The 14,683-nt window shown below is 45.6% G+C and overlaps 1 protein-coding gene across 3 annotated transcripts in view; it reads left to right on the forward strand.

Moving 5' to 3' along the window:
- Positions 1-14,371, forward strand: part of LOC105566149 (titin) — a 44,042-nt gene extending 29,671 nt beyond the window's left edge. For all 3 annotated transcript variants that reach the window (XM_012019922.1, XM_012019924.1, XM_012019923.1), the window contains exons 3-7: positions 2,510-2,557; positions 2,989-3,462; positions 3,543-3,824; positions 3,946-11,827; positions 11,959-14,371. In XM_012019922.1, the coding sequence (XP_011875312.1) occupies positions 2,510-2,557; positions 2,989-3,462; positions 3,543-3,824; positions 3,946-11,827; positions 11,959-12,064 (8,792 nt within the window). In that variant the 3' untranslated portion in view covers positions 12,065-14,371. The remainder of the gene's footprint in view (positions 1-2,509; positions 2,558-2,988; positions 3,463-3,542; positions 3,825-3,945; positions 11,828-11,958) is intronic.
- The last annotated feature ends 312 nt before the right edge of the window (positions 14,372-14,683 follow it).

The raw sequence follows: 14,683 nt of genomic DNA on the forward strand, positions 1-14,683 counted from the left end.
CTGGCTGCGGTGCCAGGTGTTCATCGGAGCGTGTGCGGTTGATGGTAATGAACTTTCGCGAGGCAAGGCCGCCGGGAATGATTTCATAACGCGAGCGCAACAGCCCCGGCGTTCTCCAGTTCTCTGCAGTGTGTAACAGCATCGTTGGCGCGCGCGTACGCGCTCAGACGCGGCGAGAGGGACGCGTCGGGTCGCGCCGGTCGCGCGGCGCGTTGCGGGAGGAATCGAGAGGGTCGCCCGCGAAGCGGGAGCGAGACAATCGCGGGAGGGGAAACGACACGCGGAGAGGAAACGGGAGGACTCGGCGTCGTACGTTGACTTACATAATGACTCCCCGCGACTCCTCGACGTATACGTGTATACGTGTGCATGTGCGCGCGCGTAAGTATAAGCGCGATCCTCTGTCCTTGATTACGAGCGAGGCGGCCGAAGAGCGCAATAAATCTCGCGCGCGGAAATTATATTCGAGGGAAGATACGTTTATTGTTGATACCGATAAACTCCCACATTGTCCTTTTTCTATGCGACCAAGATTGATTTAGAGTTGTACGTTCCGCGTGCACCTCGAGAGGGGCTCGCGCCAAGAGATCTCGGAGCGCACCTCGGCCGATTGCACTTCCGCGCGCCTTTGTGCAATCCGTTTTATTCGGAGCCGCATTTTTGCATCCGGAGAACGGAACATTATCTCGCCGCGTGAGATTTATTGGACGACTCTCACTGCGCCTCTTCCGAGAGGTAATTCGCGATCCGCGCCTTTCAATTTCGAAAGGATAAGAAATAAATGTCGAAACCTGTGCGAATCGACGATCGAAATATTCGAAATCGCCGTGTTGCGCAGTGACGCGTTTCGCAATTTTTCGTTGCGTTGAAACGCGTCACGATTTTTTGTCAGCATCTCCCAGCATCTCCTAGTTGTGCTCGAGATCCCGTTAGTACGTTGACGGTAATTTATCGTTACCGGTGAAGAAGCGAGGAAAATGCTTGCTCGCGTGGCAAAAAGTTGTCTTTCGGTTTTCGGTGCGTATCGTCGCAAGACTCGATGGACCGTTTAAAGGATGCGATGATTCCCCACTGGTTCCGGGAAAGAGCCAAATCGGCGGTGATTGCGGCGACCATCTTACTCCTCCTTCCCAATTTTCCGTCACGGTACTCCTCGCTGTCTGACAAGCTTCTTTTATTCAGTAACAGTCCAATTGTCTCATTATGCGTTTGATTACCGCGAGCGCACACCGTTGTTCGTACATTGAATGATCATATTGTGTCGTTGTAGTTAAACGCTATAATGAAGATCACGTACGGAGATTACAATCGTGTACACGAAGCCTCGACACCTTGACCGTGGTCTCCGTGAAGGGAGGTGCGACGTAATAATTTAGTCTGACCATTGTGCGAGACAAGAATCGTCTCGGTAGGCCACGCGTACGTGATGGGTTCGCATAACGTGGAGGCACGCGGCTCGGGCTCCGGCTCGCTCGTGGGACTGACGAGACACAACCGAGTCTCCATTCAGCCGTCGTCGTACTTCCCAGTACAGTTCGGTTCACTGGAAATCACCTGCGTCGCGGAATGCTAATTCTTGAACATCGCGAAACTCGCTTCCACGTGTGATGTAAAGGTATATCGATGGATGGCCAGTTCTTGGAAAAAACGTGCGTATCGAAAATACTGCATAGAGTTCACGTCGATTCCCAATCTTGGAAATGCATTAATTTCAATAAAATGATATAATCTTTTCGTACGTTTGACAAGTCACAGCTAGATCCGGCTCTTCCTCTTTTACGAATATTTAAACTACACTTCCTCATCCGTACTTTATATAATATTGCACGGATGTTGTTTGGGATTTTTCGAGTAATTTGAAGCTAAACGCGACTTCGAAGATGAGAAAGCAAGAACGAGGGCGGGTCGGACCGGCGATATAGAGAAGGCTCATTGTGCGATTTCTCGATGAAAACATCTCGGTGATTGTACTTGCAGGAGAGTATCCTGTCACGTTTCGGGAACAATCGAACTCGAGTCCTGGGCGCGACACTCCAATTTCAAAAAGAGAGATTGCAAAAGCACGTGGTCGCGTAAGAAAAGAATGAGCTCGCAGAGGGAGGTGTCGTGATTGTTGTGCGCCAATGTCCGCGCGGATGGCGCGCGAGAGGAAGAGTCGGAATGGAATTCGCTATGCCGGTGCGCACTCACCATGCAGCTCGTATGACTGGGGCGAGGGTGTTAACGAGAATTCGCCCACGTGTGTTTGCGCCATATGACGCTGCCACTCGTTCCGTTGTTAAGCCCCGGTGCACCCTCGAGAGACGACGAATGCGTCCCGCCAGTAATTACTATGATAAACTGCACGCGGGAGACACATTGACGTCCACCCCTGCAAATTTCGCCGAGCTTATTCGGCAATCCCGTTTTATGCTTTTCATTAACTTCAACCTCACCTACACGCCCACATACTACCTGTCGCGGCGCGCACGATCGCGTAGCACTAACAGTCGTCTTTCTTTGATTGCAGCGCCGGTATATGACCAAGATACCACACAGATTGCAGAGTACGATGGAGGTACGTGTATTATACTTATTTTTGTTGCATCCAATCAGTCATATATGGTAACCATGTGACATCAGATAATTTCAGTCGATTTTCCACCAGTTATGTGTTGGAATAAACTAAAATTAACCGAGTTTAACAGAATGCGACGCGATAAAGCGCGTGGTAACACGTGTATGGAAACTAAGGATAATCCGATTGTGATTCGAGAAGCCGCACGCGTCGTACTTTAATTCAATAAATCAGAAGAAAAATTGTTACACACGTTTTTTATGCAATATATTATGAATTACCAAATTCTTCTGAATTAGTCTGAATTGAATTCATTCAATTGCATTTCGTGACCAATATAATAATGTAGCGAAAATTATAATTATATTTTACAGAAATACGGCGAATTTATTAGTGTTAAATTATTTCTCTCTCTCTCTCTCTCTCTCTAGTCACCGTTGGATGTTACTTCAACTATCAACGGTATCAAGAAGGCGACAGGATCATGACGAGTGAACCATGTCTGAACTGTACATGCCACAATCGAATGCTGATGTGCTACTTGAAGGTCTGCCCCTTCACGAAAGCGATCGGCCAGGATTGCACGGTGGAGAAACGTCCGGATCAATGTTGCCCCGTGATCACCTGTCCGGAAGTACCGGTTCAGCTGTTGACGTCGACGACAAGCGCACCGGCGACCTTAGACTCCACGGAAGTCGGTTTCCACGACAATTATGGCTGTCATGTCGACGAGAGGTTTTACGCAGACGGCGCTATGCTGCCGTTGGATCATCACAATCCTTGCGAGCTTTGCTACTGCATCAGAAATAGAACCACTTGCGTCATGCAAGAGTGTACTTTACGAGTGGCTGGATGTAAACCGGTCTATCAGCCGGGTGTATGTTGTCCGATCAAGTACAATTGCGGTAAGTAGTTACGTTGTCCCGTGATATCTCGGTGCTATTTTGTGCTGGGAAATGCTCATAATCATCGATTCTTTGCGCAGAATACGATGAGGAACTTAGCACCACGGTTGGTCCAACTCCCGGTCTCATCATGACCACAACGCTACCTCCTGGCGTGTTACCTCAATGTTATTACGAGGGTAAAGTCTATGAAGATGGCGATCTGATTTATTCCACTCAGCCCTGCCAGCATTGCTATTGCTTCCGAGGCGAAATCGCTTGCGCGGTGCAAAATTGCGGAACGCCGATGCAAGAGCATGGAAAGAATTGTACGGCCTTACCGCCACCGGAAGGAGAATGTTGCCCGACTACATACCAGTGTGGTAAGTAATTTCACGTAATAACTGATAGTTGCGATGTATTATGTAACTCGACGATCTAATAGACATCATTAGTCAATGAATATTACGCATTAAAGGATATGCTCGTGTATGCTTATTACAGAAGAAGGAATGACCACGGTGATTCCTCAACTTCCACAAGATGAAGGTGAACAGCTTCCGGAACAAGTACCAGAACAAGAACCAGAACAAGTACCGGAACAAGAACCAGAACAAGTACCAGAACAAGAACCGGGGCAAGTACCAGAACAAGAACCGGAACAAATACCAGAACAAGTACCGGAACAAATTCCGGAACAAGTACCAGAAGAAGGAACTATCGAACACATTACTCAGGGACACATTCCGTCTACCGAAAAACCTGAAGAACAGCCCGCAACATTACCAGCAGAAGAGACAGAAACTACTATTGTTGAAAAAGAATCCACTCCTTCTCACGAACATGTTACCGAAACGTCTCCTGTTGAGACAACATCGAAAGAGGCAGACGCAGCGGAAGTGCCTTCTGAAGTAGAAGCAGAGTCGGAAGCGCCTACGACAGTAGGAGCCGAAGAAAGTCCAGTTACTAAAGCACCTGTCACTGAATTACCGGAAGCTTCGTCTATTGCAGAAGGTTTACAACCAGAAAAGGAGGTATTAACGATAGAACATGTACCTGAAGTACACATAGGTACAGAAGAGAATATAATAGAAAAGGACCATGGTACTATTGCTCCTACTGAAAAGGGACAAACGATTGAACCTTCCATTAGCGAAGCAACGCAGACTGAAGGCCCAGTAACAGAAGAGGAGACTACTAGCCCGCACGAATTGTCAACGCAGACACAAGAAGAAACGACCGAAGTAGAAAAGTCAACAGAAGAACAAATTAGCGTGACGAAAATGCCGGAAAGACCAGAGACTTCCACTGAAATAATTGAGAAGATAACATCGTCAACTGAAGAACCGATCAGCACTGTTTCTGAATCTATTAGCGAGCAGCCGAAGGAAGGTAAACCAGAAACTACACCGGGTGAATTCTTGGCAACGCAAACGGAATCACCGAAAGAAGAAGAAACAACGACTGTCGCGCATGAGATATCCAGTACTGAACAACTCATCACTGAGAAAGAAGAAGTATCGTCTCCAACGGAAACCGCTGTTACGGAAATGATTCCGACGACTGAAGTAAGGGGTCCTTCTAAAGAACAACCTACCGAAGAACAGAAACCGGTGCCAAGCGAAGGCGAAAAGGAACAACAGCCAGAAGAGACGACATCTGAGCATGCAATTGAAGAGCAAGCCACTGTCGGCGCTAAAAAAGAAGATGCCGGCTTGACTGAGAGTCCAGTGATGGGTGAGGCATCTACGGAGGAGTCACATGAGGAAGAAGAATCAACTTCGAAACTTCCAGTTCAAGGCCCAACTGGCATACCGATTCCCGCTCGAAGCCCAGAACAGAAGGCAGAGGACGATAGTGTGTATCATGTGACGGAAGACTATCACGGTGTTACACACCCAGAAATTGGTCCTGATAATCTCATAACTGAGTCTCCACAGAAAACACCTACAACACATTTCCCGCAGGAACAAGAGACTACGCTGGCCCCACCGGAAGAAACTGCAAAACCAATTACGACGGAGAGTACTGAAGTGGAAGGAACCACGAAGCCGACGCTAGAACAAGCTACGGAAATAAACTTACCAACTCAAAAACCTGAAATCATAGTCTCTGAAGAAACGAAAACGGAAAGCACACCTGCTGTCACCGAAGTTCAGACCAGCACGGAATTTTCCGCAACTACTATCGCTCAGGAAATATCAGAAGAAGAAGTACCTAAGAAATCTAGTGTGCCAGAAGAGACAGAAACTAAAATACCACAAACGGAAATTCCGTTAACAGAGAAGACCCCCAGTGGCGAGGAAATGTCTACGGAAGGACTTTCCGTCGAAGAATCTAGTGAAAGTTCTACTGAGAAAATCAGTGGCGAAAAAGGTGAAAAAGAAGTGCAACCAAAGAAGGAAGAGAAAGCAGAAACACAATCTCCAATCGCAACGGAACCAGCTCCCGAAACACCTACATCTATCCCAGCGGAGCATTCGACGATGCCTTCGGAGCTTGGAACAGAACATGCAACGGAAGGTGAACATGTTACTACTGTAATTCCTTCTGAGCAATCAACGCACGCGCCAACACAAATCGAAGAGAAAGAAACTGAAATTGTTCCCGTTGAAAAAGAAGAACCAGTTACTGAAAAACCAGTCGAGGAACGTGTTACAGAACATCCCATTGCAACACCAGGCATACCTAGCGAAAAGGAAAAAGAACAAACCGAAGAACCTGTTTTGGAAGAGGGGCAAACCACGGAAGCGATAAAGACGATAGAAGCTGAAGAAAAACTTACAACGCGAATACCCGCTGTCGAAGAAGGAATAACCGAACAACCGGAGCAATATTCTACAGAGAAAGCTTTGGAGGGCGCTGCTGTTACAGAAAGACATGGTCCGGAGGAAATAACAGAAAAGGAACCGTCTGAAGAAACTGTAGAATTGAAACCAACGGAAGTTACTGGTGTTGAACACACAGAATCGCCCGTTGAACATCCCACCGAGGCAGGTGAAATTGAAAAAGGAGATGAAGAAAAGATTTCTGTGGCTATATCCACGGAGGAAGTGCAAACAGAAATTCCTGTAATTGAAACTGAAGCCACCGAGACAACGACTGTGGAAACAGAAAAGATGCAAACTGAACCTTCCGTCAGTGAAGAACATGTACCGAGCCAGCCTTCGATTCCTTCAGATCGCAAGGAAGATCAGGGACCTATTGAGCCAGACCTAAATAAAGAGCAAATAACGCAGAAACCAGCAAAGGAAATAACTGAAGAACCACAGCAACCAACAGTTCCTTCTGAAGAAGAAACATCTCATATTCCATCTTCTACTGTTACTGAATCTATTCTACCAGAAGAAAAACCGGCTGAGGGTAGTACAACGGAATCTGCTGAGGGTGGTGAAGCCGTTATACCGGAACAGCCTGAAATATCGAGCGAGCAACCAGAAAAAGTCACAACTAAACCATCCGAACAGGAGGAACAAACTCAGAAACCAATCACTGAAGGGCAGCCGGAGATACATGAAAGGAAGGAAACTGAAACGTCCAGTCCTGCAACTCATGAGGAGTCTACTATATCTCCTAGAATTCCTGAAAGTCCAGTTGAAGGTGAAGAAAGCGCAGATGTCAGTAAGACGACCGAAACTATAGAAAGCGAAAGTACGACGATACCAATATTAATTCCTGAAGCATCAACTGAGCTGCCTGGATTAGAAGAATCTACGAAGCACGAAGTTCTCATCGAGGAAGGAATTACACCTACGACTGAAACCGTATCTTCGGAAAAAGAGCAACCGGGAATACAAGAGCAAGCCACGCAACCGTCGATACCAGAAGAAATACCGAGCAAAGAAGAAAATGAAATGAAAGGCTCAGCTGAAATATCTACTGAAGAAAGTATAACTCCTGAAACATCAGAAGTACCGATTACTAAGGAACAAACACTGAAGCCCGAAGAAGAAATTATAAAAAAAACTGGCATCCCAGAGATACCGGAACATGAAGAAAAAGAAGAACATTCAACAGTTATTCCAAAAGAAACACCTGAGATGACTAAATTACCGGAAGTGCCTCAATATACAACGAACATTCCTGAAGAGACTTCTGTAGAAGGAGAGAGTACATCGGAGACTGTACCTCGTCCATCAGGTATTCCAGGAGAAGGTAACTGTCTCGTGGAAGGACAGTCTTATAGCAACAATTCGGCGGTTCCACCGGCAAACGCGTGTCAAACCAGTTGTCGTTGTATCAGCAGTATTGTACAATGCGAACTTGTACAATGTCCTGCCCCGCCAGTGCACTTATCGAATTGCATGCCAGTTCACACGAATGGAGAATCTTGCTGTCCGATGTACGCTTGTGACTCTACTCCGACTGCTGAATTAGAATCTGATAGTCATGTGATCGAACCTCATATATCCGGAGCCGAAGAAGAAAGCCAGAAGACTGTTCCGCCTACGATACCAACAGAAGCTGCGACAGAATCGAGTACATTAGTTGGTGAGATTAGTACGCCGGAATCACGACCTGTAGAGATTACTGTTACTCCATCTGAAGAAGAGATAGCAATTGAGAGACAACAGACTACTCTTAAACCAACTTATGAACAACCAACTACAGTTGGGCAACCTATCGAGCAATATCCTGAGGAACATACCATTAGTCCGGTGTCTGAGACATCTCAAGAATCCGCCAGTCAAATACCCGAAATACATACTGTGCCAGGGGAAACTATAGAAGACAAAGTTAAAGAAGAAGGTATAACAGAATCAACAGCTTCGACTGAGCAACCGCAGGAAGAAATTGGGGAGAAGCAGGTTACTGTTAGTGGTGAAGTAATTACTTCCACACATGTACCTGAGGAACCTCACGGCACTGAAGTTACAGTTCCTACAATAGAGAAAGAAACTTCTGTTCCTGTCGAAATAGAAAAAGTTACGACGGTAACAGCTGTTGAAGAAGAAACCATTACGCCAACTAAAGAAGAGGAGAAACCCACTGAGGAAAAAGGTATCGAAGAACAGTCGACGATTAAACCAACTGAGGAAGGACTTGAAAAGGAACAACCAGAAGAAGAAAAAGTTCCAATAAAGCCAACTTCCGAGGAACCTGCTGAGGAACCCGAAACATCCACAAAACCGGAAGAAATCGCGACGGAGAAACCAGAAATTCCAGAGGAACAAAAAACTGTTAAACCAACCGAGTATGAGATTACTACCGTTCCTGAAATTCAATCGACGATTAAACCCGAGAGTGAAACTGGACACAAAGAAGAAAAAGAACCAGAGACAGTCACAATAACTGAAATTGCTCCAACTGAGGAACCAGAAAGCATAACAAAATTGTCTGGTACCGCTCCAAGCGAAGTAGAAACACAGAAGCCAATTATACCTGCTGTTGAATCGACAACACTGATACACGAACATACGGTAAGTGAGGAGGCGCCGATGGAGGAACATACAACTATAAAATCTATGGAAGTTTCCACGGAAGAAGTCACGAAAACGGAGCCAGAAATTTCAACTCAAGCTCCTGCAATTGAAGGAGAGCAGGCTATAATTCCTGTCTTGCCTGTTGAAGTAGAATTGCCTAGCGAGGAAACCACTACACTAGTCGAAGAAACAACTCCCGAAGTTCCCCATGAAGAAGTATTGCCAGGAACCACGGAAAGCGCAATAGAAAAGGAAACTACTGAACATGTTGAGAAGCATACAGAGCCATCAGTTACAGAACACGGAGAAGAACCATCAACCACGAAATCTTCCGAAGAAAAACCATCTGAAACTGAATCTCCCGTCAGCACAGAGGAACCAGCGAAAACTATTGAAGTTGATAAAACTACTGAAGCAGAAGCAGAACATGAGCCCACTGAGACCAGCGTTACTCACGAACCGGAAAGTACGCAAGTCTCGATTGAAAAGCACTCAGAAGCTCCACCTGAAATTGAATCTCATACGCCTGAACCTACCGAAGAATACACAGTAGCCGGGGAAATTTCAACACCGTCCGCATCTGAAGAAGTCGGCGAGCAAGCTACTACATCGATCGTAAAAGAAACTGAGCCAAGTCTAAGCGAAGTGGGAACTAAACAGCCCGTTATTCCAGAATCTGAAACACCAGTTGTAGAAGAAGAACATGTTACCGCTCCGGTCGAAGAGCAAACTCCGAAATCCGAGGTATCTCCTATCGAGGAACAGACTGTTACTTCTCCTAGTTCCAGTGAAGAAAAGACAACAGAAAGTGGTGTTTCGACAGAAGTGCCGGTAACGAGTCCAGAGGAACAGACAACTGAAAAGGCCATAGAACATGTCAAACCAGAAACGCAATTACCTAATGTAACGGAGGAACATACAGTTATTCCCAAAATTCCCCAGGAAGGGGAAGAGCAGAAACCTGAAACGGAAAAACCTGGTAAAGAAGAACCGACTACAATTTCCGAACAAACAGAAGAAGTCAAGAAAGAAACGGTAACGCCTGCTACTAGTAGTACAGAGTACAAGCAAGAAGAAATTGAGCCAGTGAAAATTCATGAACCAATGGAAACAACGACAGTTTCCATAGAACAGAAACCGGAGAAGGACGATCAAGTTACCGAGGTCAGTTTACCGGAACATCCAGTGAGTGAAGAAGCCACAACAATCGCAAGTTTGGTACCCGAAGAACATCCAATTGTACCGGTAGAAACGGAAGAAAAACTAAGCACTCATGAACCTGAATATCAGACCACGTTATCTACTGCAGAAGAAGAAGTATCGAAACCAGCGACCGAGGCAATCGAAGTGGAGAAACTTCCACCCGAAGAAGAAACCATTACAACTGAAAGTGCGGAAAAATCGGAGGAACCTGTTACGAAGCTCGAAGTAAGTTCAACCGAAAAGCCCGAGGAAACTTCATCTGAAACGGAAGAGCCAGCTAAACCAGAACAGGAAACAGAATCGCTCGAGAAAGGTGAAACTACTACGAAAATAATTGAAAGTGCAGTAACCAAAGAAACATTACCAGAAGAAGTGGTTCCAGTTGAAGTGACTCCAGAAGAGAAGCCAACTGAAATTTCTACAACAGAAGAAAAGGAAGGAGCACATTCAACCGAACCTACTTATTTAGTTGAAACGACTTCCGTTCACGAGGAAGAACAACCGTCGACAACCAAATTACAGCCTACTGAAAGTCCTCTTCCTTCTGAGGGAGAAACTCCTGCGGGAGAAATTCAGCCTGGCCAACCTGAGGAAGGCGGAGAGGCTCATCCAACTGTACCCGAAGAGAGTCATCCGAGTATAACCGAAGAACCTCAGATTATTACGGAACATGTGCCTGAAGAACCTCAGATTACTACGGAACATGTGCCCGAAGAACCTCAGATTACTACGGAACATGCGCCCGAAAAACCTCAGATTACTACAGAACATGCGCCCGAAGAACCTCAGATTACTACGGAACATGTACCCGAAGAACCTCAGATTACTACGGAACATGCGCTCGAAGAACCTCAGATTATTACGGAACATCCGCCCGAAGAACCTATTACGATAAAAACAGAAGAACAACCAGGAACTTCTTCAGAAGCTGTCACGACTGTTGAAGGTCCAATTAAGGTTTCCGGAGATGTAAAACCAACTGAATTGCCTGAGACGGCTACTATCACATCAGAGGAACCTCAATTCCAGATCCCGATAAAGCCCGAAGAAAGTATTCCGCAACCGGAAACGCCAATCGAGGAACCTGTCATAAAGACGCAGCCGACGTTGCCGACGGAATTACCAACCGGAGAAATTACAGAAGAGATTCCCGAAGAGGAATCCATTCATCCGCAAGAAGGCGAGGGTCAGCACATTGATCATTTCCCGGAGGCCACTCTGAAGCCTGAGATCGATTATAACTTCCACGATCAACGACCGGCGACCACCTTGGCTCCTCATATTCCGGATTATCCTGACCAATCCGGAATATCGGGCGAGGACACTCATTTCCCCGGTGGCTATCCAAATCCCGACGATGATTATGGCGAGGAAGATTATGGTGGACCAGGCACCTGCCGATACGGTGGCAAGGTCTATGTCTCGGCTCAACAGATACCTAGGGACGATCCGTGCGACTTCTGCTTCTGCTTCAGGAGCGACATTATCTGTCTTCAGCAGAGCTGTCCACCACCTATTCCAGGCTGCCACGAGGAACCGATCAGCGGTTTTTGCTGTCCTAGATACGAGTGTCCTGTCTCGATGGCCACGGCTCTTAACTTGACCACTACCACCACGACGACTACAACCACGTTACCACCGCACTTCCACGCGCACGCTTACAAGGGAGCCGCGAGACGAAGTGGCTGCCAGGTCCGTGGCCAGGCCTATCGAGTGGGAGAAGTTATTAAATCGGCGTCTGGACCTTGTCTCCGTTGCATGTAAGTTTTTATAATATATTTCCTCTATATTTCCTACTTTCTATAAATTGTCTTCATATTAACTCTATGTATGTAATTTCTAAAAGAAAATATATATATATATCTTAACGCGAATTATTGGAAAATTTTAGTTGCGGAGGTGACGGCAACATGAATTGTGACCCGCGAGTATGCAGTCCGGAACCAATGCTGAGGCAAATGATAGCCGCGACTACAGATGCCAAGAGAAGGAGATGAGCCGCCAAGTTGGATCACGGGATTTATCTCTACAAAGGAATCATATAGGATGAGCACGAAGACGAGAAAGTCAACAGCAGGAAAAAAATTCAGTGTTGTATAAAAGTGAAATTATTCTGAACTATCTAAACGTCGCGCGGAACACAGACAATAGTGTACTTCGGCGATTACGAACTGAGTGGCCAAAACGTAAACGTTTATATTAATAATATTATATTATGTTATATAAATAAAAAGAGAAAGAGCAACGAGGCGAGAAAGAGAAAAAAAGAAAGAGAGATAGGAAGGAGGCAATAATACCGGTCGGAGAATCGTAGGAGATTAATCGTGTTTCGGTGCTAATATGCGAACACGGAGAAAGAAAGCCAAGCAGCGTGGATGTAGAAAATGTAGGCAAAAAAGAAGAAAAAAAACGGAAAAAATCGTGATAATTCCGCGTTCTATCTCGCGTGGGATATTTTATACATGCCCTAAAAGGACAAGAAAGAAAGAAAATTACTGAACGTACGAGACTTATGACTGTGCCTTTGTCAGTGTTGAATATCAGCGGCACTGCTTTCGTTTCGGCAACGAGTGCCGTCCGCAGCCACGGTCATCGTCGTCGGTAATGGAAAAAAAAGGGGAAAACACGAAGGAAGAGAATTGCGATCGCGACTCCTAGGTGACGGGAGAAAAAAAAAGAAAAGAGGTGCGACAAATGCGTTTCGTAAGACGCATAAGAAACGGGAAAAAAAAAGAAGAAAAAAGAAGAATAAGAATGGAAAGAAGAATTTAACGGCGCCGGCCGAGCGGGTCGCACAGTGATACTGAAACAGCGGAGGAGGATTCGTACGAATCGTACGAAGGATACCTCGATTCGCAAATCGTCTAGCTAGCTAGAAGCTTTTTTAAACGTTTTTTCTACGCAAACTATACGTCCACGGTATCCCTCCTACGATGCAACGCCGTAAATTGGGAAATATAAGAAAGAATGTAAGATTATACGATATCCGGCGTATCCTCACGGCTCTTATGGTGTCACTGCGACAATCTTAAGCGACGACGATATATGTCATTATTTGCTACGCGATCGAGCGTGTTCTGAATCGTTTATTCGGCTGCTACGTGTGTCCCGCTGATCGGGTCACGCTACTCAAGTTTGCTGACGTTCACGCGCACTCGGACACGATCGAGATGAATGGATCGGCATAACCATAGCCGGCCGTGCTTCCAGTATTCTTAAGCCGCGAGGATCCAAAGATCCTTTCCTTTTCAAGGAAGAACTTCCGATCGAGCCATCTTCTTTCTTCTTTTTTAATCGATCCGCCAATACCATACGTATATAGTGCCAACAATCGTGTCCTAGTGCGCGCACGAGTGTATGTATGTGCGTGTGTGTGCATGATGCATGTATATGTTAAAGACGAGAGAGAGAGAGAGAGAGAGAGAGAGAGAGAGAGAGAGAGAAAAAGAAAGAAAGAGAGAGAGAAAGCCAGAGAGACGAAAGATACACGCATCTCAAAGCTCAAACAGCGGCTCGCGCGGAGGACCGATCCGAGAATTTGCTTCTCCGGCGAGCTGGCGTCATTATATATAAATATAGATATAAATATAAATATATATACATTTATATAATTCTTTATATACACTGTACTCTCCTCTGATAATAACACTTAACGATAACGATGTTCTATACATTTGTACGAAAGTATAGCTGTTAAGAGAACGAGATGAGAGATAATCGCCCATAACGGTTCTCCAGTCTCAAAGTATCGCGTTAGAAAAGAGAAAACGATAGGAACTACGGGATCTCTTTCCAAGTCAATTATTTATCTCGATAGCGATGGTACTCAGTTCGCTTGATCGTCGTCTAATCACGAAACAACGTCACGCTTTGAGACTCTGGAACTCTGCGGGCTGTCTTTAGTGTAATAAATAGAACGAATGTTATATATATATTATATATATATATTGTCGCAAGAAATACTGCGCATACTGTCTGTATAATAATCGAACGAAGATGAGTCAACGTTCGGTCTTCCTGATATCAGCGGCCCGTTAATCCTAGTTACTCGTTTTATGAATTAAGCCCGTATCCCCGGGAGAACAGCTTCTCGCGAAGAAAGATATCGTGAACGCGTTTTTCTCGTTTTCTTCACGTAAAGGATCTCTTTCGACTTGAAAGTAAGACCAACGTATTCATGGAGCTTCCACGACAACTCGATCGTGATATACAAAGTGGCCATATTATTACTGTCACTGTTCTCAGACGTGAATGAAACAAATCTCCCACGCAATAATCGATAATAAAATTTTTTATATACGTACGAAACGCTTTTGTATTATACTTTACGATCGTAATGAAGTCACGATGCAAAAAATAGTTAGCGCTGCGACATTCTCGTCGAGGAAGGGTTGGGACAGAATTTCAAATTCATGGCTGGACTTCGTGCATCTTTACACAATCGGGCGGATGTGCGTTCGAACAGGCCGAGGAAGCAAGAAAGGATCAGTGTCATAGTTCTCTCAATTAATAACGTCGACGAAGGCGCGCGGTCTCGCGCGCTTGTCTTCCATCGCGATAAAGATTTATCACGCGCCGGCGAGCAACGCGAAAGTAGCTACAACAATTTGCTCAAG

This window comes from Vollenhovia emeryi, unplaced genomic scaffold (assembly GCF_000949405.1).
Source record: "Vollenhovia emeryi isolate VEMERY1.0 unplaced genomic scaffold, V.emery_V1.0 DF939146.1, whole genome shotgun sequence".
Lineage (NCBI taxonomy): Eukaryota > Metazoa > Arthropoda > Insecta > Hymenoptera > Formicidae > Vollenhovia > Vollenhovia emeryi.